Below are 21,934 nucleotides of genomic sequence, written 5' to 3'. Positions count from 1 at the left end.
TGATCGAATTTGCTAATTTTCTGTTTTAAACAACACTGAAGCTAATTGATAAGCTTTTATAACATAGGCACAAAAAATGTTTTATCTTGCGTTGAAATTGATTTTTGAATTGAAATTTTGAAGCCCTAAATTTTTAAAAGAAGTTTCCCAAAAATTTTTTTAGATATTTTTTGGAAAATTTTAGGGTTTATAATATGATAGAGTCGAAAGAATTCTTTCTTTGATAAAAACAATGCTCACTACGTCATTTTTATCACGCAATTGAAACCGGAAAAAGTGTAAAATATATCGAACTGTATGACAATCTTGTATAAAACATTGTTTAATTCGAGCAAATCGTGTAGGATTGGTCAATAAAATGTACAAAAAATTGCCTATTCAGGAGTAGTTCTGAAAGAAAAACAATCATTTTTTTTCAAAATTTTTCTTTTCGAGGATGAAAAAAAGTTTGAAAAAGCTGTATGAAAATTAAATTAAAACTAGGGCCGGAACAACCCCTCTTCGATTTCACAAAGGGGAGGAATTATTAAAGAATCATTTAGAAGAAATTAACTTCCCGAGGGCAAAGCAAAATGGAAATCTGATGTGATATTTTTTTACATTTTGGTGATTGTTCTGGACTTGCGGTTCTAGGTCTGGTTTCGTCAAGAAGCCATCTCAATAAATAATCATAAAAAGAAATCTCAATACCAACAACGATTTTTCCCAATCTGTATGGTTAAATTTAAGACTTTCAGGGCAAATTTAAATTTAGAAAACAGCATATCTGACAGAATGATATTATTTGCATATGTGTCACATGTGTTTCAATTTTCAAACCTAATTATACAACGGTTTCCCTGAAAATGTTTTCCAAACTCAGAGATACCAATTCGAAATTTAAACTAAACATTATTTTCCTTATTTATGTCTCTTGGGGTTGCCAGAATTTTTCTCGCTCGTAACCAAACCGGGCCCATCCGTGCTGTTTTATCTAAAAACCTATCGAAATCCGGGCTCATGATTTCAACATTTTCAACTCATAATCTGGGAAAATTCTGTTGAAACCAAGAAATTCTTCAACAAAAATAAGCAATAAAACAGCACTCAAGCTATTTTTAAACCTAGCTTGCCAGATTTCTCGGTTTATTGTGATATGCCCGGATATTTGAAACAAATTTTAAGAAAAGCCCGGTCCGGCCCGGATGCCCGGTTTCGATGAAAATAACCCGGATTTATTAATTTTATTCGCAAAATCAAACAAAAATCTCAAATTGAGATTTTTAGCGTTCAAAAATGAATTTTTTTTTGAGCAAATTTTATTAGCATTGTAGTGAACAGTTTTTTGGAAGGCTAAAATACAGTTAAAAGCTGCTGTATGTTTTTTTCAAATTTGCCCGAATTTCGGGTTGAAATTTTTAAATCAAATGCCCGAATTTTGCCAGGTTTTTTGAAAAAAAAAATTAGCCCGTATTTGTTCGGCCCGGATACGTGCGGAAATAAATCTGGCAAACTTATTCTCAACCCCAATTATATCTTGAAATCTTAATTTTTTTCAATTTTGTCTTTTATATTTGAATTCTTCAATCATTTCCGATTTGCTAGATTCTATTTTTCGTTTTAGTATTATTTTAAAAACAGATTTTTTTATCCAAATTTAGAACTTTGATTCAATTCTTTAATCTGAATTGTGGTTCTTTGCCCGTCAGAATTCGAACTCAAAATTTGGTTTTTACTCTTATTTTGTATTCCGATTTTTTTATGAAGTTCAATGACTTAGTCCCAGTCAATAGTAAGCTATTCAGTCATAAAATAGGAAGATTTAGTTCCCCGAAATGTCTTTGTGGTGATTTAGCCTCAATCAAGCATAGAAATTACCAATCTCAACCAGCCAAAGTCGTTTGGAATTTCGAATCAAACATCATTCGAAATCGAATGAAAATTTACATTACGGATTCAGAAGTCTTGATATCGTTTGGAGTTAAAGCCTGCCCTTTGGTTAGTAGTTGAAGCGATGTGTTTTAATTTAAATAATCATGGTAGATATGACATCAATCGAATATAAGATTTCCAGAAACGAATTCGCGAAAAACGTTGTAGGTAACAGTAAAGTCATCTTTGAGAAACATTTCAACAATTTTTTGAACATCTGTTGGAAAAGCTTATCGAAAAGGTCAGTATTTTATTTTTTTATTTTGTTTAATTTTTTAATTGTAACTTAAATACATATTTGATGTAGAGATTTTGTATAAAAATAGGTGTATGAAAGTTTAAAGATATGATATGTGTTATTCTATCGTTTTTTGATAAGTTACAGATACCAAGTTTGTCATTACAGTTGACGATGAAGACATGACAGACATGACATGAGACATGAATCTGAGAATTGAAAATTGCTCTGAAGTACATTCAATCTTAGGAGCCGTTCACTTATTACGTTAGGGGCGGTGGGGGGGTTTCACATTTGCTTACTAGGGGGGTAGGGGTGGGGGTATCCAAAAATCTTACGTAAGAAATGTTGAATTTATAATTCGTCACACCCATACGAAACCATATTACTCCGATTTTTTTCACTACCTATTTGTTGGTTATTTTTTATGTTATTTTATTTATCTTTTAATGTCTTTGAATTAATAAAAAAAAAATTGCCAGTTCTAAAAAAATTATAGAGAACCAATTCAAACCAACATGCCATCAAAAACACTAAATCACGTTATTCAAAAAGATCGTCGCTTTACACTTTTCATCAATAACAATCTTTTTAATTGAGAAACTTAAAGAAACAAAAAGTAAAGTGGTGCGTTGTGACACCACGATTCTATACATCATATTTCGAAAATGGCTTCATCAAGAAAAAATCTTTAAAAATCAATATAAGGCGCTTTAGATAATGAATTTCTTGACAGATTTTTCAGTAATAGACACTACCAACTCTAAATTCTTCAAACGATTTATAAAAAAAAGTCTCAAACTTTATCGCTTACCGCTGAAATCTGTCCGAGCTTTTAAGTTAGTTGACAACATAATTGTCGTTAACCGTTTGGCACCAATTCTAGTAGTATTTTCAGGTCAAAAACATAACATTTTTATGGTACCTTGAGCTAACCTGATATTTCACTCGTTTTATTTATCGAAATTCAGATTTTATATTGGGGCTTATTCTGCGACGCGAGTGACGTGACTCACGAAATTTCATATCGTTTTGCTGGCTTAAATAGCCTCTCTAGTCTCGAAATTTTTGTTCGGATGAGCTGATATTGGTCTTCGGAACTCATCGATACACAGATTTCTTTGCTGAAGCATTTTCTGGAGTCAGGACGAAGAAATGAAATTTCGTGAGTCACGTCACTCGCGTCGCAGAATAAGCCCCATTGTTTATTCGATTGTGAAAATTAATGGAAGATTATTTCAACCCCGAGCATGCTATGTCTTAAATAATGTTTTATATATTCAAGCTATTTTTGAAAAAAAACGTCTCAATTTCTGAAAGAATAAAAAACGTAAGATCTTACTAGGAGGGGGGGGGGGGGGGGTTGAAAAATCTTACTTTTTCTTACCAGGAGGGGGGGGAGAGAGGGTTAAAAATTTCCAAAATCGTGCTTACGTAATTAGTGAACGGCCCCTTATGAGTCACAGTGAATTCAATTAAAATGTTGATTTCAACAGTTGAACATTTTTTTTATGTTTACATAACAAACTTAACACTAGAACTTTTCTCTTAAATCTTTACAATTCAATTAAGAAACTATTAATTCCATGTTAAAGTAGTTTTTTTTTAGAAACAATTAATCAAACTTTTTTTTGTATCATAATTCCAAAGTTCTCATTACAGAGCTTGGAAATCATGATCTTAATTTAGAATTCTAATTGCGAAAATTTAAAAAAAAAAAAGGTCAGTCTAAACTTTGCAGTTTGGAGATTATTTATCAGCATATCAAAGTTTAAGATAAAAAAAAGAATGTTACATTGGACTGTGTCGATTTGGGGTCATTTTTGAATTTCTCAAACCCTTGCGCCTAAAAAGCTTCGTATTGGTTAAAAACTCCATTCATGATTTCTTGCAGAGTAACGTTTACATGAATAAACTTGAACTTTTATGTTTGTATCAGAATATAGAATATATTGTTCTGAAAAATCAACATCATTTTGGTTTCTTCTGTGGATCCAAGCTTGATGCATTTGTTTCAATTAAGATTCATCCACTGTATTTGTTTTTAGCCAAAAATTTCAATTTCGAAATGAATATTTAAAAAAAATGGGAGAAATAAGAAAATTATGGTTTTTAAATTTATGTTAATACAGTCGAAATTCATATAACTACAAACATTAGAAATCTTTTTTGTTTAATTTCATAGGGTAGTGAAATCGTAATTAACAATTTTGCAGTTTTTTGTCGATTGAAACTTGAATTAAACTGTACTATTTCAAAACTCTGAACACTGAATTCAGAACCCATGAATTTGAAGTTCAAGATAACATTTTCATATACAAATCTGAGATCAGTGATTCAGATTTCAGAATAAAGCTGTACTGGATATTCGGGCCGCAAAATATTCTAATATTCAATCAAACGAAAATTCAGCACACCAAACAGTTATTATAGAACTTTTTTTTATAGAAATTTTAAAATTATAAAATGATCACTTGTTTGAAGTTTGTAGTAGGGGAGAGTGCGATAACGTGGGCCATGGGGAAACGTGGGCCACTTTAAATATCTCAGCTGTGTCTTGAGATAAAAATCCCAATCCAACTGTCATCGTCGTCGCTTTGCGTAAGCATGTTTTTCTATATAAAAGTGACTTTTGTACGCATCATATGCTTCTTTTATTCAACTAGCCTAGAAAAATGTACTTTCATAATTAAACAAGTGCCCGTGAATCGCATCCGTGGGAGACCTAAATTACATAACCAAAATAATGCTCATACGCTTATGATCTTATTTTTGCCATGTTCTTTCACGTGGAAAAGGAATTTTTGATGGAACATCAATAAGTCACACAAACGCAACCAATTTGCAAATCATAGCTTGTGGGGAAACGTGGGCTACATTTTATGGGGTATCTTGGGCCACCTATATTTTTATGTTTTTATCTACATTCAGAACTTAAAATACGTTTTTCCTATCTGCAAAGTTTTTTTATGCCGAATGAAGAGTTGTGAAAAATATTTTTTCATTTTTTCCAACGCGATAAAGACGAGCATAAATCCTGTATAAGGAATTTTGCCGAAACGTTCGCCAGCCAGGAATTGAGAACTTTTCGATCATTCACAACTCTCTATTTTATTTCTTCATCTGAAATTGCTTCAAAATAACTAAATGAATTATGAAATTTCAGTTTGGCGTCAACTCATAAACTTTGCACGTTATCTAGTCAATTTAGATTTGGTGGCCCACGTTTCCCCACAGTTTTTCAAAATCTCAAAGAAATACTTTTTTTAAACAGTCAGAACTCTGGAACTAAATACATTTAAAAAATAAAAAAAATGCCTAATGATACCTTAAAAATGTAGGAAACCTTTCCATTTATTTTTTTTTCTTTTTATATTGTAATACAGAAATTATGAAGCAAAGAAAAAAAGTGGCCCATGATACCCCACTCTCCCGTAGTCATAAAAGTTTTAAACTAAACACTGTAGAGCATTTCTAAATCCCCTACAGCATACGAACCCATATACCTATGTTCTATTTTTTTTTTCAACAGTTTCTAAGCTTGATGCAATACAAACGTTACAAACTTATTTTTTAATTAAAAAAATTACTTTATTTCCTACACTTTTAAATTAATTAAATTATTTTGGGCAAAAATTTCTAAGTTAGAATGGAATTAATTTATTTCCGTCGACCATTTTTTTTTTTCTCAACTTATTTATAATTCATGCAGTAGAGGGTTAGCTTTGTTATGCAGAGACAAGTGGATTTTTACCTTCCTTCAGAAGTTAACCCTTGAATTCAGAAAAAAATCAGCTGGTAGAGGAAAAAAAACAAGAAGCAAATTTGGATTCAGTGCCTTCAAATTAGTCAAAATTATCTCTTAAACCTTTAGCACCACGAAAAAATATGATTTTGTTTGCTTTTTTTATCGATTAAAAAAAAAAGTACACTCTAATTACAAAGCTCTTATTATTTCTTTACAGTGTTACAAAAATGTCCTGTTTTCAGGGTATTTCAAGTAAATTTTTAGTGGAAATTTATATAATTTTCTCGGATGAGGTAATACATCAGTTCATCCGATTTTGTGTAGATTTTCATTTGAATTATTAAAGCTATTAAAAGTGTAACTTGAAGGTTCCTGATCGTTTTCAATTTTATTCAACTCCGCAAATTTTAAGAGATGTCGAATTTGTTGTTATCAATCTACAAAAAATACACCGTGTCGTGTATAAAGATGATTTGTGTAATTATTTTCAATTTTTGTCTTATGCTTTAACTTTAAAAACTTATATGATTGATAGTTTTTTTTAATGATTCCAATGACATACGATACTTTCACAAGTTTTAAGTGACTTTTTGAATTTCTCATCTCGTTTTTCGAAACAGTTTTGAGCTCTGGGTTCCGGTGAAAATTGAGTTTTTTTTTCAATTCAAAGGTAATTGAAGAGAGATCAGGGTCATTTTAAATTTTCTTACTAAACATTTTTGAACTATTGAACTCTGACAAAGAAATTTAAATAATAACTTTAAATTTTGGGTTGAATCCCTGATGATCCCTGGAACCTACAGGGTGACAAAAAAGTCCTGTCACACTTTTTTTTGGGGTCGCCTGTAGCCTATACGTTGAATCTCTCTGGTGCCATCTATATGTCAAATGAAAAGGCTAACTTTGCTGCCCACAGTGGCAGAGTTTCATTTCTGTGCAGTTTGTGTACATTAAGTTGTGAGTGGCAAGGTTGAGAGCAGCTGTTATCGCTGAATATGTGAGAGGGTACAAACCCGGACACATATTCCACATATTCAAACACCTAAAACCGCTCGTAATCAACCGGAAATTCGTGTACCAGACCATAAAACAATACTAGAGACCATAGGCACTAAGGACAAGACACGATCTGGACGACCAAGGTCTGTGAGAACTCCAAGGTTGAAAAAAATTATACGAGACCGGACGTGCGCGCCGCTTGCGACGACTTTCCGACAGAGGTCGGCATTAAAACGCTATTCGCTAGTTAGTCCGCTACATTTTTGTTTTAATATTAATTTTTTAACTTTATTTCTAGAGAACTTACGGCTCAAAAAACTCCAGCGCTATATAGAAAATAAAATTTATCAGTATTCCTGCTTGAATTATTGCACCTGGTAGAGTTTGTTTATCCTTTTTTTTCAACTGAAGTCCCGTACGAAAATAAATTTGTCGATCAAAAAGTAGCGGACTAATTAGCGATTAGCGATTTAACGCCAGACACTTTAAAAAAGCATGTATCAGCATTCTTCCTCGACTGATTACTGGTAGTTGCGTTTGTCTATCTGCTGGTGCAAAAGTTTAGTGAAAAAATAAATGAAAACGATAGTTATCTAACAAAAACAGAGCAGACAAATTAGCGATTAGCGCTTTAATGCCGAACACTGCTTTCCGATACGTCTGGAGCTGGTTCTATCAGAGGAAAGTGGTGTAATTCCGAGATATCGTCTGTGAAGTATCTTGATGAGTTACTGAATAAAGCTATGAAAGTCAGATTATTCTTATTCTTCTTATTCTTTGTAATATTGAGATTTTTCTGTGTGACCGGACTTTTTTGTCACCCTGTAAACTAAATTTTAGTTTCTTTTGTAAATTTTCCCCGTTTTTCGGTCTGAATTTTCGATTTTCCCGGTTATGTGGAAACCCTGATTTAGGATACAAGTTTAATACTCATTAGAAAAAGCTGCGCATTTCAGCTAAATCATAAGGCCTAAATGGAATTATGTGGATCGCTTCTCTTATTCAAAGATTCAGTTACGTTCGAAAAATTTTTGTTTTGTCTCAACCTAGCTTAGCATCCATGGTCATGGTTAGAATTCTAAAGCCCAAAACATCTCAAATAAAACCCTGCATTCCGAGTCTGATTGTGAGTTTGTGCATAGAACAGCTTTCCCCCACAACTGGTAGACCGAGGCGCTCTCCCTTATCTCGGCCTTTTTTGAGTTTTATTTACATTTCGTAAACACGGCCGCAAACATGCAATCAGCTTCCACTTACGAACTACTGCTCTTCCCGCCCTTGTCAACACGCATTATTATGGCACAATAACAATTTGTTTTGTAGTCATTTCGCTCACTTATAAATAACGTGTGAAGTTGATGAATTGAATCCTACTACATGCTAGGTTGAAGTGAAATGTGAACCGATCCGAGTTTATAAACCTTTCGTCCTTACGCGCTTTAACGCAAATTCATGACCATTTTACATTTCGTAACACTGATTAGAAATTGAAATAATGGATTTCACCCAATGTATGAGATGTGTCGACAAGAATGCCGGACGTATTAATTGAAAATTAAGTCATAAGTTTGACTGTTCAGGCGTTATGTCCAAACCATGAGTATATATCATTTTTATACCGGATGGTTAACAGAATAGAATGCCTCCACTTGAAATAATTTCCCAAGATTCAGTAAGTAGCATATCTGACCAGCATCGACAAGGCGCTGAATCAGATCTTTCAATGACCTCATAACTCTTGAGCGTACGAATCATCATTATCGGCGGCCGGAGCATCCGAATGGGTTCGATTTTTCTTTCCCGTCCGTATCGCGTGCGGACTGCTCATCGGGGACGCCCTCAGAAAAAAAAAAGATTTTCAAATCCTCGAATCCGTTTCTACCAACTAAATACTACGCGAGGGTACGCGCGTATCCGCAATTACGGAGCTACGGTATTTAGCAATAACGATTGTTGAGGCGGCAGACAGACGGTGTTGTGGAAGTCATTTATAAACTCCCTCAAGTTCTGCGTTGTGCTGTGCTAGTTCTGGCAGAAAGCGTGCGGCTCCACGCGTTTCTCCGACCAATTGAAGAAAACAAATCTATGCTGCTGCTGCTGCTGCTGTTGGCTAAAATTAGACTGAACTTCTGGCATTGCTGCTGGTAGTTGCGTATTGAGAAGGTACCTACTTACTTACTCGCAGTGTGCCATCGTAGGACGGATGGAATATTATACGCTGTCCCGATCGAGAGAACCAATCAAAATTGGAACAAATTTGGATCGTTGAAAAAGCACTGATTCATGCCAAATAGCTCCTAAATTTAGGCTTTTGTAGATCCCTATGGACTGGTTTTGAAGCTACTTCAAAGAACGAAAGCTATCTGTTCAAACTGAAAATTACTTCTCAAGGCGATTTTTCACCTCCTGTGTACCTAAGACCAAACCCACCGGGCGTTGCTATTTCGGTCGGTATTTTAGATGTTTTGAATGGTTGCGCTTTCATCTACTCACTGATTTTCGCACCCATTGTTGCCATCCAGGTTGGTATTTGTGTTTATTTATTTTCTGATAACGACGACCGGCTGCGTTGCTACCGGGTTGCTTCATAAACGCATCCTGTAACAACCTACTGCTCGAATGCTATTCTTTGAATCAAGTTAGCAACTGTTGGTGCGATGATGAGTTGATAGATATGTTGCTGAATGTACTCGAATCGAGGTTTAGCAACCATTGGTGGGCCTAGTCTAAAGGAAGGTATTTAGGATCGATAATTAATGTTAGATATATATTTTAACGATGAACTCGGAGGACACCATGCGTTCATCCCTTATTAAGAAGGCTCTCACTCGCTGCATACTACAAAGAAGTCGCTATCTGTGTGCATGACTCGCTCAACCTCCTGTCACTCGTCTAGCTTGGACTGTCAGAAAATGACATCTGAAGGGCGAACACGAATTTATTGCGACACCGAAAATGTCATGCCAATTTACTTTTAATATTTAGAATCAAACCAAATTTTAAGGTAGTTTTATACATATTTACACCAAAAATCAAAAGAAAAGTTAATCGATGGAGGCTTGAGTGTAAAATTGAACGCATTTCGCTTGATGCCCTCCATCAAAGTCTTTACAGTGTCATCCGGTACAAGTTTCTCAGTTTTTTTTTTTTTTCATTTTCTTAATATGTCCTTCTCGTCGTTGACTGTCTTCTTGCCCTTCCGAAGTTCCCGCTTCATTATTTCCCAGTAATCCTCCACTGGGCGCAGCTCCGGACAGTTTGGCGGTTTCATGTCCTTTGGAACAAAATGGACAGAATTGGCCTTATGCTACTTCAGGACACTTTCAAAATAGTGGCACGATGCCAATTCTGGCCAAAATAACGGAGCTTCGTCGTGCTGCTGCAAGAACGGCAAAAGGCGCTTCTCGAGGAACTCAGATTTGTAGATCTCGCCATTTGCTGTGCTCTTTGTCAAGAAAGGCTTACTCCAGGCGTTGTCAGATTGAAAACCGCTCAAGTCCGTAGATTTGACGAAAATCGAGAAATGTATAATTTATTTATTTTTTTATTAATTATAATTAAATCAACAGATCATATATTGATCCAAATAATATTTAAAAATTAAGAGACTAACTACAAATACAAATCTACACTGAACGAACACTAAAAATTCTTCTTCGGAATACAACCTTCGAAACGTCAAAATCGAAATGCTCTGAGAAGCGGTTAAAAGTCTTGATGACGCCAATTATTGCAGAGTTGGCCCCGTAATTGTTTAGTCTAACAGGAACGAAGAGCTGAAGATCCCGATTCCTCAAACCACGAGGTTGGACGCTAAGTGGAAGAACTTCCAAAAGTGCGGGAGAGTCGATTCTTGTTGAAAGCAGATTAACGACGAAAGACGCACGAGTGGCGATCCTGCGGGCTTGCAGCGTGTCGATGTCGATCAGGCGGCAGCGGCTTTCGTAGCTGGGAAGTCGAAAAGGGTCTTGTCAGTTTAAGTGTCGAAGGGCATATCTCAAAAAACGTCGTTGGATGGCTTCGATGCGATCAGAACCGTTTTGATAATATGGGTACCAAACCGCAAAAGCATATTTGAGGATCGATCGAACCAGACTGCAGTAAAAACTCTGCATGCAGTATATGTCCTTAAAGCCCTTCGTTATGTGGAAAAGAAGACCCAGGCTTCTGGAGGCTTTGTCAATGATATAGTTGGTGTGATTCTTAAAATCCAGCCGCGCGTCGAGGATCACACCAAGATCTTTCACGTGTTGAGCTCGAGAAATTGCATCGTTTCCAAGGAAATAAACGGCTGGGAATGGGCGTCGTTTGCGGGAAAATGATATTACTACACATTTATTACGGTTTAAAGGTAGGCAATTGGCATCACACCAGGAGGCAAAGAGGTTAAACTGGTTCTGCAGGAAGTTCACATCTTCGGAGCCATTGATAGAGTAGTACAGTTTCAAGTCGTCGGCATACGCCAATTTTGGTCCATAGAGGAGTTGCAGCACGTCATTGAAGTAGATTAGGAATACTAAAGTCCCTTAATGACTTCCCTGAGGCACGCCTGATGAAGCTGAGAACGCGCGAGCTTTCCGATGGCAATATCATGATTCACCTTGTCGAATACCGCAGACAGAACGGTATAGATTGCATTTGTTTGGGATTTCTTTACAAAACTTTCATGCACAAACGAGATAAAGATTAGCAAGTTAGTTGTAGTTGAGCGTCGAGGCATAAATCCATGCTGGTCGTTGGAGAGGTTGTACTTGCAGAACATGAAAATGGGATGGGATGGGAAACCACCAATTCGAAAAGTTTGGCTATAGCACACAGAGCTGAAATTCCTCGGTTATTATTAACATCTTTCTTATCTCCCTTTTTATAAACCGGGAACATGTAAGCTTCTTTCCACAGTGAAGGGAAGCCCGTATCCAGGGTGTCCTTTTTGCGCCGAACAAATAGCGGATTGATTATCACAGAAAATCTTGATAACGTGTTGAGTGTCGATCTCCTTCAAAAGTTGTTTTCACTTAAGTGCTTCTTAAATCGTATAGCAACGAATTCGGGCTCGCGACGTCAAGTCCGTAGACCTTTCATCATAGCTACGGACGCTTGACGTTTTACATTCCACGAAACGGATTCTCCAGCCATGGTGAAAACGTACATAGGGTTGCCAGCTCTTTGTCCAGAGTGGAGATATTTCACCGGGTTAGTGCAGCTAGTCGCGAGACTTCTGTCGGTGCCCTTGCTTGCAGGCGATTGACTTGGGACCGAACTCGACATAACGGAAGCACTTTTCTGCTTGCTGGGGGATGGCTATCTAGCAGAGAGACCACCCACTTTTAACCGCCCACACTAGAGCTTCGTTTGATGCCGCAATCTGGAGTTTTGCGAACGCTATCTCTCTTCTATTCTTGCCGGACCAGCAGATCCCAGGTGCGTTTTTTGGGCACCAGGTTTCGATTCACCGGGAGACCCCATCTTAAGCTTGCCGTTCCCAGCCAATTCTACCTTTCGTCAGTTTGAACGAATGCATTGACCTTCTTTGGGCGGGTGGTTTCCATCCTCAGTGGGGTCTCAGCCGTCTCACGTTCTTTTGCCCTGCTATCAGATACTGCGAAACGGCCCACCACAACGATATTTGCTAAGATGAACAGATGCACCTTGGCCAGTTTTTCTCGGATCTCCTTGTGGATATTGGACTTCTCCATCACACATTTCACAAGGTCTGCTAAGCAAACCATGGCCGCCACTAATACCTCCGGGGCCTTAGGGCCCTGGAGTTCCAGGGAACTGAGAAGTTCGACTAGCGCTTCTTGTGCCGCTTCGTTCGGGGTCTCGAGAGTCTCATCCGTCGTCTCCACCGGATTGTCAGGTTGCCTAAGCAGTGAATGTCGAAAGCTGCTTCCACCAAACGGATTGGGGCTTTCGTCCTTTTCCTCACCAACTTTCTTACGTTTCCTAATATTGTCTGTTTCAATCATGAAAACCCACGGTGTCCACTGCGCCAGTGAACTGCTTAAGCTGAACAAGACAGGGATACTGTGGGATGCGTTTAGGTGCCCCACAGGCTACTGTCGCTTTGGGCTTTTTCTCACTCCCATGAGCAGCAATCCTTGGACCTTGGGTCGTTGTATCCAATAAGTTCTGTTAGAGAAGTCCGTTTCCGTTGCATACTTCTTCGCCTATAGAGGGGTATCCGTCAGTTTCGTTTGCATAATCCGTATCCGTTGCATGTGTCTTCATTAGAAAGGCGGGAAGTGGGGAGAAGGAGAGGATGCTTGAAATCATATCAAAGACAGATAAAACATTTTTCGTGGATTTCATGGTGAACTGAGGAAAATATTCAAAGTAAAATACATATAATTATAATATTTCATACCTTTTTAAAAATAAAATTTATATATATTCTTTTAAATCAATATATCTTTTTAAAAATGTGATAAATTACAGAAAAATCACAGTCTGAAGAATTGAGTGCAACATTTTAACAGGTTTAAATACAAACGCTTGGTTAAGGTTTTTTTTTCCTATTTTAGTTTTGTTACGGCCCTATAATCGGGATCTAGAAAAGATTGGTTTACGGTGTAGAGCAGGGGGCCTGCAACTTACCCTTTTGACTGCTACCACCGGCAGCCGTCATTGTCGCCGGTGTGGCGGTGCTGCTGCCGCCGAGATTGAGGTCACTCGAGACCGCTGGTGCACTAGATCTGTCGCTGCTTTTTGGTGTAGCCATTTTAAACCTCCAACTATATCCTGAGCTGCAAACCTATAGGTTCCTGATGTATGGTTGTGACTCCAAAAATTCAACCTTTGGTGTATCCTTCCATTTGGTTGGTAACTTATTTGACTTATTTGATTCCCATATGTGCCCTCTAACCCTTTCGAATGAGATTCCTCCTTCGGTCCGGAAATGACCCGGGTGTTGCAGTTGTTTATTTTTTTCCTCTTGAATACTTTGTTTTGTCGTTGATTTTATCGGTTAATATGTCGTCGTCGTCTTCGGATCACTCACACTGACTGATTTGCTTCCTTCCCGTTTTTTTCCCTTACACATCGGTGTTATTTCCTTTGCATTCTGCTTTGGTACACTGCACTTCCACACGGTATCTACATTTGAAGATCTTTTCTTAGCAAGACTCTTGTAGTGCTTCTTCCTTCAACATTCTGCTGAATGGAAGAGAAAATTTAAGAACACCCCCACTGATGCAACCACAAAGATATTTTTTTCCTTCAAAAAACTGCAACGATGAAAATTTTTTAATTTAACCCAAAAATTTTGATTCCCCTGGCCCGCATACACAAACAAACGGAGACACACGGGGCACTGTTATCGCCCTGTGTGTGACCTCTGGAGGGCACTACTCCGGATTTTCGCTAACAAACTTTAGGATGCCCCTGGCCGAGAGGTCACAGACGCATTACTTTTTCAATAGCACGGTACTCCCCGAGCAATTTTTCATCGAAACCCTTCCGATGTCGTTGTTGGGCCGTTCCACTTCAAATCCAATAGCGTACAACATCCATCCATCCAGAGGAAGGAAAAATTCACCCACCGCGTATTGAGAGAAGAAACGGCGAAAAAAGGGTTGCCTCCGTCCGACGATAATCGGAAAGTCGAATCGAATCCGTCCGCGCGAACCCGCTTTAGGCAACGCAAAATTTTCAGCATCCACTACTTCCGGGCCAATCCGGGGGCCATTTCTAGACACTTTTCAGCTGGAACTGGTCCGTTTTGCGGGGCCTGCGGTCACAAATTTTCAGCACTTCAACATTTGCGCGACCCGAAAACTCTCGAATCTAGTACACCGAAAAATCATCTTTGCTGCTGCTCTGTCTATGTTAATTTTTTTTTCTCCATCACCCGTCGTCTTCTACTCAATTTGTTCTCGCATCGCACAATTCTCCGAACTCGGAAATTATACTTTGGCCCTGCTGATTGCTTGCTGCTGCTGCTGGTACGACGACCATTCATGCTACAACATCCCGCCGTCCATTGAAAACAGTGCATAAAAAACGCGGAGAGCGAGCCACGGGAGAGTCATTTGCGGACGTTTTCTCGATTCTCATTCGCCGCCCGTCCGGATTGTTGTGTATTGGTGACTTGTTGTCGTGATGCATCTCCCTAGCAGCAGCGTTTACGTTCTGCCGTCATGGACGCACTACTGCACTGTTGTACATCAGTTGTACACATTCTTGGGTGTGTTTGTGAGGTACGGTAAAATTTGTAAAATGAGACCTGCTGAGAGCGGTATCTCCCGTACTCATTCGGAGAGAATACTCCGCCATTGAAGCGAAATGAGCGTATACAAAGCAAACAGTTATTTTTCCCAAAAGGGTTTGAGCCTCCGCTAAATTCACCATCATTGATAGGGGTTACACGAAGAAAAACTTCTAGGAAATTTTAGTTTTTTTTTTCAGCGCCATTTGTTCGACACATAGGGCAGATATAAAAAATCTCCACTGTTGACGATCCGGAAACAGCGTCTGTACTCGATGCTTATCAGGAGTTCGAGGCGAGCTTCTGGACCTCCCTCTTCATTGATGCCCATCAGAATTCCAGACATAGGCCTCTTCAGGGACCGAAAATAACACGAACACAGTAAGTGCAATGCAACACAATTTGATGGCATGTCACATCCGAAACGAAGCTGTGCTGTTTTTGTGTTGATATCTTTTGTAGTGTGTCGGCACAGCACAGTACTGTGTGCGACACAAAATCCGACACAGTGTTTTCGTGTTCCGGTTCCCCAAACAATTTTATTATCATTGTTGCTCCTACCAGAAAGCTTTTTTTCAATTCGTTGCCTACCTGCCAGCAGCCGAACTGTTTTTTTTTCGTTTGCTTTCAAGGTTCTTCCTCAACACAATGTGAGTGAACAACTTCTCCTTGAAAATACGGAGAGTTTCTGTCCAGTCAAGTGCGACGAGTATTATAAACATTTTTGGGAACAAACACTCCCACATGTCCCCTATGAGCGTGTGCTCACCGCCCTGCGGGATGCATGCTCGTTGAACGGACCTCTTTTGTGCGGCACTTCGCCTGCCCTGCATGCTGCCATGCAGCCGCCCTACGCCTGAGGCTGATTGGATGGCACCTTGGTACCTCTGCTGCTATTCGGCCGCCCGACGACCGGGGCAGATTGGTTTGGAGTATTGGTGCCTCTGTCACTCTTTGGCCGCCCTACGCCTGGGGCCGATTTGTAGGCACTTTGGTACCTCTGCTGCTATTCGGCCGCCCTACGACCGTGGCCGATTGGATGTCACCTTGTACCACTGCTGCTCTTTCGTCCGCCCTGAGCCTGGGGCCGATTGGATGGCACCTTGATACCGCTGCTGCTATTCGGCCGCCCTACGACCGGGGCTGATTGGATGGCACTATTGATGCCTCTGCCTTCTCTCGTCAGCCGCTCTTCGCCAGGGGCGCCGATAGGATGGCACTATTGGTACCTCAGCTGCTATTCGGCCACCCTACGACCGTGGCCGATTGGATGGCACCTTGGTACCTCTGCTGCTCTTTCGTCCGCCCTGAGCCTGGGGCCGATTGGATGGCACCTTGATACCGCTGCTGCTATTCGGCCGCCCTACGCCTGGGGCCGATTGGATAGCACCTTGGTACCTTTGCTGCTATTCGGCCATGCTACGACCGGGGCCGATTGGTTTGCAGTATTGATGCCTCTGCCTTCTCTCGTCAGCCGCTCTTCGCCCTTCGCCAGGGGCGCCGATTGGATGGCACTACTGGTGCCTCTGCTGCTCTTCTGCCTTCAGCCGCCTTCGCTTGGGGCCGATTGGATGGCACTTTGGTAACTCTGCTGCTATTCGGCCGCCTTACGACCGGGGCCGATTGGTTTGCAGTATTGGTGCCTACGCCTCCTGGGGACTACCAGGGAACTGCTGATTCCTCCTTCGGCTGATCGATACGCGTGCCTCTTCCCGAAACTGCTGCGCCGGAAGGCGATTAAAGATGATGGGGAAAAAAGAGCCCTGAGGAAGCAAACAAAACGCTTTAAGAGTGCTGGCAAAGATGTTGGCGCAACTTACGCAACGTGGTTGTGAGACTCTCTTTTTTTCTTTCTCCTCCTAATAACGCATCTTCTGTTGTTTTTTCTTCCTAACTTTCCCTGTTGTTCAGAATTAAGTACTCAAATTAAGAATACGGAGTTCGAAACTTATTCAATGACGAAAAATCTAAGCGTGAATGCTCAAAGAATACGAGGTTTGCATCTCCGCTAAATCTAAATCACCACACCACCCCAAAACGGCAACAACAATATTCATTCGACAACCACCCATGCAGGGAGGAAAGCTGAAGTACAACATTCATCGCCATGTCAACAACGGGAGGAACCCTAACACCGGAGCAGTTTTCTACGGCGGCCACACAATTTTTGTCGCTATCCAGACGCATTGGAGATTGCTGGGAGTTAGTGGAATCACCCGTCCACGGAACCAACGATTATCTGCGAAAATCAGTGAAGCAAAAGCTCTTGATTGGATCTCGAACAATTGTTGCTGAAAATACCATCGATGATGAAGATGAACTCTCCCAGAATGATCCGTCCGAACTCAAAGTGGCCCACGACCAATCCGAGTTGGTTCAGTTCGAATATCACGTTGTATATAGCGTCAGCTATCAGGTTCCGATGATGTACTTTAACGTTTATAAGTCAAGTATGATTTGTTAAAATTTGAAATTCCATTGCAATTTAAAGTTTTTTCTTTAAATATTTCAGATGGAACACAACTTCGACTGGAGGAAGCTTGGACGGCCTTCCGAGAGCTAGTTTCTACCGAAGAACACGAACAACTGAAGCAAACGCTAACCCAAATGGAACATCCGGTTCTGTTTCGACCGTTCTTGGCCCTTCATCCGTGCCGAACGGCACAGGTTCTGGGAAATGTGAACCAAAGTCATAACAAAATAGTCTCGTTCCTATCCTCCTATGGACCTTTCGTAGATCTGAAGCTGGATATACGATATGCAGATGAAGAAGCTGGTTAAGGATTTTTAAATTTGAAAAACCTTGGATGTGCGTATTAAACTTTAACATGCTAAAAGATTTGTAAGCCAGAAACAAGTACTAACAATTTACAAAAAATGTGTTAATTTAAATTAAAATAAATTTAAAAAAAAATTAAAACGGTACTTTTAAAAAATAGAAATAATTCGAAATTCTGAAAGTAGAATGTTATAAGTTTAAGAAAATGTTGACGAAATCTTTTTTTTTAGTTTTAGAATTATACAATTCTAGTTTTAAAAATATTCTCAAGTTTGAAAGAAAGCTTGTCGACTAAACGACTGAATATATTTTGGATTTGAAACTGATCATCTAAATTGTAGAATATCAGGCCAACTTATGTTTAAAGCACTGATCCCATTTAGAGCACGATAAACTTTTTCATTCAATGGCGAACATCAATCGCATCAAAGCAGATCGCCGAATTTGATATCGATCAAATATATAAGTAAATTTTGACGGTCGCCATATAAAATAAAAGTTCTTCATGCACTGCACGGTAACCAAAGTTACTCTATTCTGTATAAAATTCTAGTCAGTTTCAAGAAAAGTGTCTCCACTTAGTTTTATGTTTGGGCGCTCTACGCAGAGCGTGAGCAAAAAGCTTTTATACATTTTGAGCTTTCAGCCAGTTAGTCCATTCTGTATATTTTTACGAATGCAGGGATGCCACAGCACTTTTTTAATCTGTTTGCTCATAAAAATTAAATGCCCGGATATGAATTCTTCAACAAAATTTATTCTTGCTGGATTCTTTATTTATAAATTTACATTTTGAATAATATTAAATAACATAACATAACATAAATAAAAATCATTAAGTACATGAAAAATATTGTAAATATTGAACTCAAAAAATCTTCAGCAACGGAATGTCTTGATTATCCTGTTACGGAACTTTTCCTCCAGCATTGGATTACTGCGTCCATCGTCAGGCCCCATAGACTTCCCGAATAGCAAGGACCATGGTTTTAAAATAACCGAACAATGATTTTCAATTTAACTGTAAACTTCATCGTAGTATCTAAATATCTATCAACCGCATTTTATTTTGAAAACACCATAAATTTTAAAGTCACCGTGAAGTATATAGTTAATTCAAAATATTTCATAGTTGACGAAAATGACAGATACACGGTATAACAATAATTTAATTGTGATTATTATTGTTACGGTGTACTTCATGGTAAAATGTAAATCCGAACCGAAACGAACAATGGTAAACTTTTGGTTATTTTACACACTTTTAATTGATCGTGTATATATTTTTCAATGCGCGCCATTTTGGCAAACAAGTTTTCGCGGTCAATTTGTTTGGTTGTGCGCATCGAAATATTTTGGATGCGGTAAGTTGCTTTTTAAACTAATAATGGTTTCGAGAACTGTATTTTTTTTTATTTAATTCATTTTTCTAGATGCTGCACAGCTCCGGAGGGCGGGCTCTAACAAAGCTCCCGGTTAATTCCCCCCGATCGGCGAAGACGGTGCGAGAAAACTATTGGCAGCCGTGGAAAATGAGCTGTGTCCTTCAAAATGGGAAAATATCGGAAAGACCTAGCCGGAATCAGAGAGCCAGGACCAGAATAGTGGCTAGTGGCCAACGGGAAATAGCCAGCCCCCTATCGGAAGTTCCACATTATAGAAACGGCCGGCGGTGATGCCGTAAAGTGCTTGGTGCTTGTGTTCAAAATGTAAAAATAAGTGATAAAATATTAAAATTAAGATTTTTTGTTGAAAAAATAAAAAAAATTATTGCAATCCTTGAGAATGTGAATTTTATTCTGTATAAACCATAAAATTGTACGACAAAAATTATATTTTTTTACCATCAATTAACCTTGATTTCCAGCTTCGCTAAAACGATCGGAATAAACGTATTTTCATGGTTTTATTGTGAAAAACTGGAAGCTGTTTTAACCATGAACTTTATATTATTGGGCTTTCCGATGTATGGAAAATCGCCATTTTTTTCATGGTCACGCTGCATAACAATACCCCTTTTTCATGGTTATTTTCGCCAAAACGATGAAATGTATGGTCGTAAACTATGAAGTTTAATGGGTATTCACGGTATTGTAGACCATAAAAATCATTGTGTAAACCATACAATTCATGGTAAAGTGAAAGTGAACTTCATGGTTTTTTCACCGTACAATTCTATTCGGGTTGTGCTGCCGCTTTGCACACACCTCATCGGTCGCTTAAGAAGATAAAAATCTGTCTGGTTTTAAGACCTCAAGTTCTTCATCGGTATTGGGATTGTACATTTTCATCGTCAAATAAACAAGGGGACTGAAAAAGAAGATCGAGTTGAAAAGTTGAAATTGAACTTATCGTAAAATACGAACTAAAATACGGGTCTATTACACTGAATTCTCAAATTTCAAATTTTGTAAGTCAAAGAACGATAGTAAAGCGGTCAGTGGTAAAGGTAGACTTTTAAATTTTAATGAATATTTCAAATCTTAAAAATTAACATAAGTTATTTAGCATTCCGATACATTGATAAAGTAAGCTGATAGCAATAGAATGAAAAGTAAAAAACAATTTATGTAAACCTGTTCATTTGTTTATAACCCTATGCCAGGCTCCATCAAAAGCAATTTCGATCTGAGATATTCATTCCATCAGGCTTATCGATACTTTCGCATGGTCCCGAGATGCTGTTTTCTTTTTTTTTCAGCCTGTGTAACTGAAAAAAATGCTGTTAACTAATATTGAAAATTAGAAAAAAAAAGTTGCGATTTACCTTCACCGTCATCAGCATCGAATCCTCTAGAAAAAGGTGTTCGAATTTCATGGCCACAGTTCCACAAGAAACTTGAAATGTTGATGACTATCTATGCTATACGTAGCATAACACCCAGGAATCAGAAACCGGTTACACTATCCTCATTTTTTCTTTATATGTGCATCTGTAATGTGAGGTTAAAATTATTAACTTTGAAGGTTGTAATAATTAAAATAACAAATAAAAGATTTCTTCCGAGTTCCAAATAGAAATCAATAAATTGTTTTTAAAAAAAACTCTACTCTCTTAATTCAGTTAATATTCAGATTTTGACTATTTGTGAAAGATTATTACCTTTTAACACAATTACCTACCTTAAAATTTATTTTCCAGGTGCTATGTGATTTCCTAGCAGCAAAAGCTCCTTATGCTAAGGAGGAATCAAAACTGGAGAACATTATCAGCCGATACATCTCTTCCGGTTTAAGTTTTTCCGGAGGATATTGACCTTGATTCACAATTTCTTTAAATTTGGCTTTCATTTGTCTTCTTTTTGGGCTCGCATTCTTTTTACGGGACGATTTCGATACGTATTCCGATTACCATCCATGAGCATTGGGTTGCAGTACACAAAACGACCCCATCATGCTGCTCCTCATCGCTTTTCAACTATTTTCCGCCGCTGTTTGTCGTACCATAAAATGTATAAAAAGAATTTATGTTTATTATAATTCTCCAGCTATTTGTCGCGACTACTTGACCGCAGCCGGGAGAGTTGCAAAGCAAATTTCACTTCAACTTACCCGATTCTTCAGATCAATTTTCTATGCACAAATTATCAACATCACTAAAACGAACCATTACGAGCAATTTACCGTTAATTCGTTGAATTTCCCTGAGGTAGTATTGATACGCGTCCATTAATTTGCTTTGATCCCGGAAATTTGAAAAAATTGTATGCTTTGACATCCCGTCCAAAGCTTTCCAACAACAGCAAACTTTTTATACAGAGCTGAATAATTGAGTTTTAGTTTGCATCTGTATATTGATGACCCAAAATTACCCAAAAATGAATTGGGGTTATACAAAATTTGAACAACAATCAATTAGTTATTTTGAAGGTGTAATCGCAATACATTTAATGAATAACTCAATTTTTCCGTGTGCTATGAATTTTTGACTTGCATGGCGACCGTCAAAAATAAGTTTGCAAAATCGCAGAAAATTCATTATCATCATTTCTAAACCTCAAAATAAAAAAAAATAGGCACTTTTTTATTTGTTTTTATTGGCCATCCAATAAA

General features: G+C 38.3%; 2 protein-coding genes and 1 long non-coding RNA gene across 9 annotated transcripts in view; 1 reads left to right on the top strand and 2 right to left on the bottom strand.

Annotated features, from left to right (window-relative positions):
- LOC129750730 (guanine nucleotide-releasing factor 2) overlaps positions 1-14,744 on the bottom strand; it is a 246,035-nt gene extending 231,291 nt beyond the window's left edge. The window contains exons 1-2 of one of the 7 annotated variants that reach the window (XM_055745788.1): positions 14,307-14,744; positions 13,494-14,122 (exon numbers count right to left, since the gene is read on the bottom strand). In XM_055745788.1, the coding sequence (XP_055601763.1) occupies positions 13,494-13,617 (124 nt within the window). In that variant the 5' untranslated portion in view covers positions 13,618-14,122; positions 14,307-14,744. Of the gene's footprint in view, positions 1-13,493 lie in introns of all 7 variants that reach the window. The other 6 variants (XM_055745802.1, XM_055745795.1, XM_055745820.1 and 3 more) reach the window with 6 other exon arrangements.
- Positions 14,745-17,180: 2,436 nt separating this feature from the next.
- Positions 17,181-17,958, top strand: LOC129739581 (ubiquitin-like-conjugating enzyme ATG10). The gene is made up of 2 exons (XM_055731057.1): positions 17,181-17,552; positions 17,615-17,958. The coding sequence occupies exons 1-2, from the start codon at positions 17,210-17,212 to the stop codon at positions 17,881-17,883; spliced, it is 612 nt and encodes a 203-aa protein (XP_055587032.1). The 5' UTR covers positions 17,181-17,209; the 3' UTR covers positions 17,884-17,958.
- A 2,107-nt stretch (positions 17,959-20,065) lies between these two features.
- LOC129750001 (uncharacterized) lies at positions 20,066-21,603 on the bottom strand. Its single transcript, XR_008738260.1, has 5 exons — positions 21,434-21,603; positions 21,005-21,312; positions 20,649-20,814; positions 20,458-20,591; positions 20,066-20,191 (listed from the first exon to the last, which is right to left on the bottom strand). It is a non-coding gene; the product is annotated as an uncharacterized LOC129750001 (long non-coding RNA).
- Positions 21,604-21,934: the final 331 nt, after the last annotated feature.

This window comes from Uranotaenia lowii, chromosome 1 (genome assembly GCF_029784155.1).
Source record: "Uranotaenia lowii strain MFRU-FL chromosome 1, ASM2978415v1, whole genome shotgun sequence".
Lineage (NCBI taxonomy): Eukaryota > Metazoa > Arthropoda > Insecta > Diptera > Culicidae > Uranotaenia > Uranotaenia lowii.
This window is presented reverse-complemented; position numbering and strand designations above follow the sequence as displayed.

Bases quoted from the DNA above. Each gene is read 5' to 3' on its own strand.
- LOC129739581 (XM_055731057.1), top strand. From the start codon at position 17,210: ATGTCAACAACGGGAGGAACCCTAACACCGGAGCAGTTTTCTACGGCG. The intron at 17,553-17,614 runs GTATGATTTGTT...TAAATATTTCAG, and splicing joins CTTTAACGTTTATAAGTCAA to ATGGAACACAACTTCGACTG.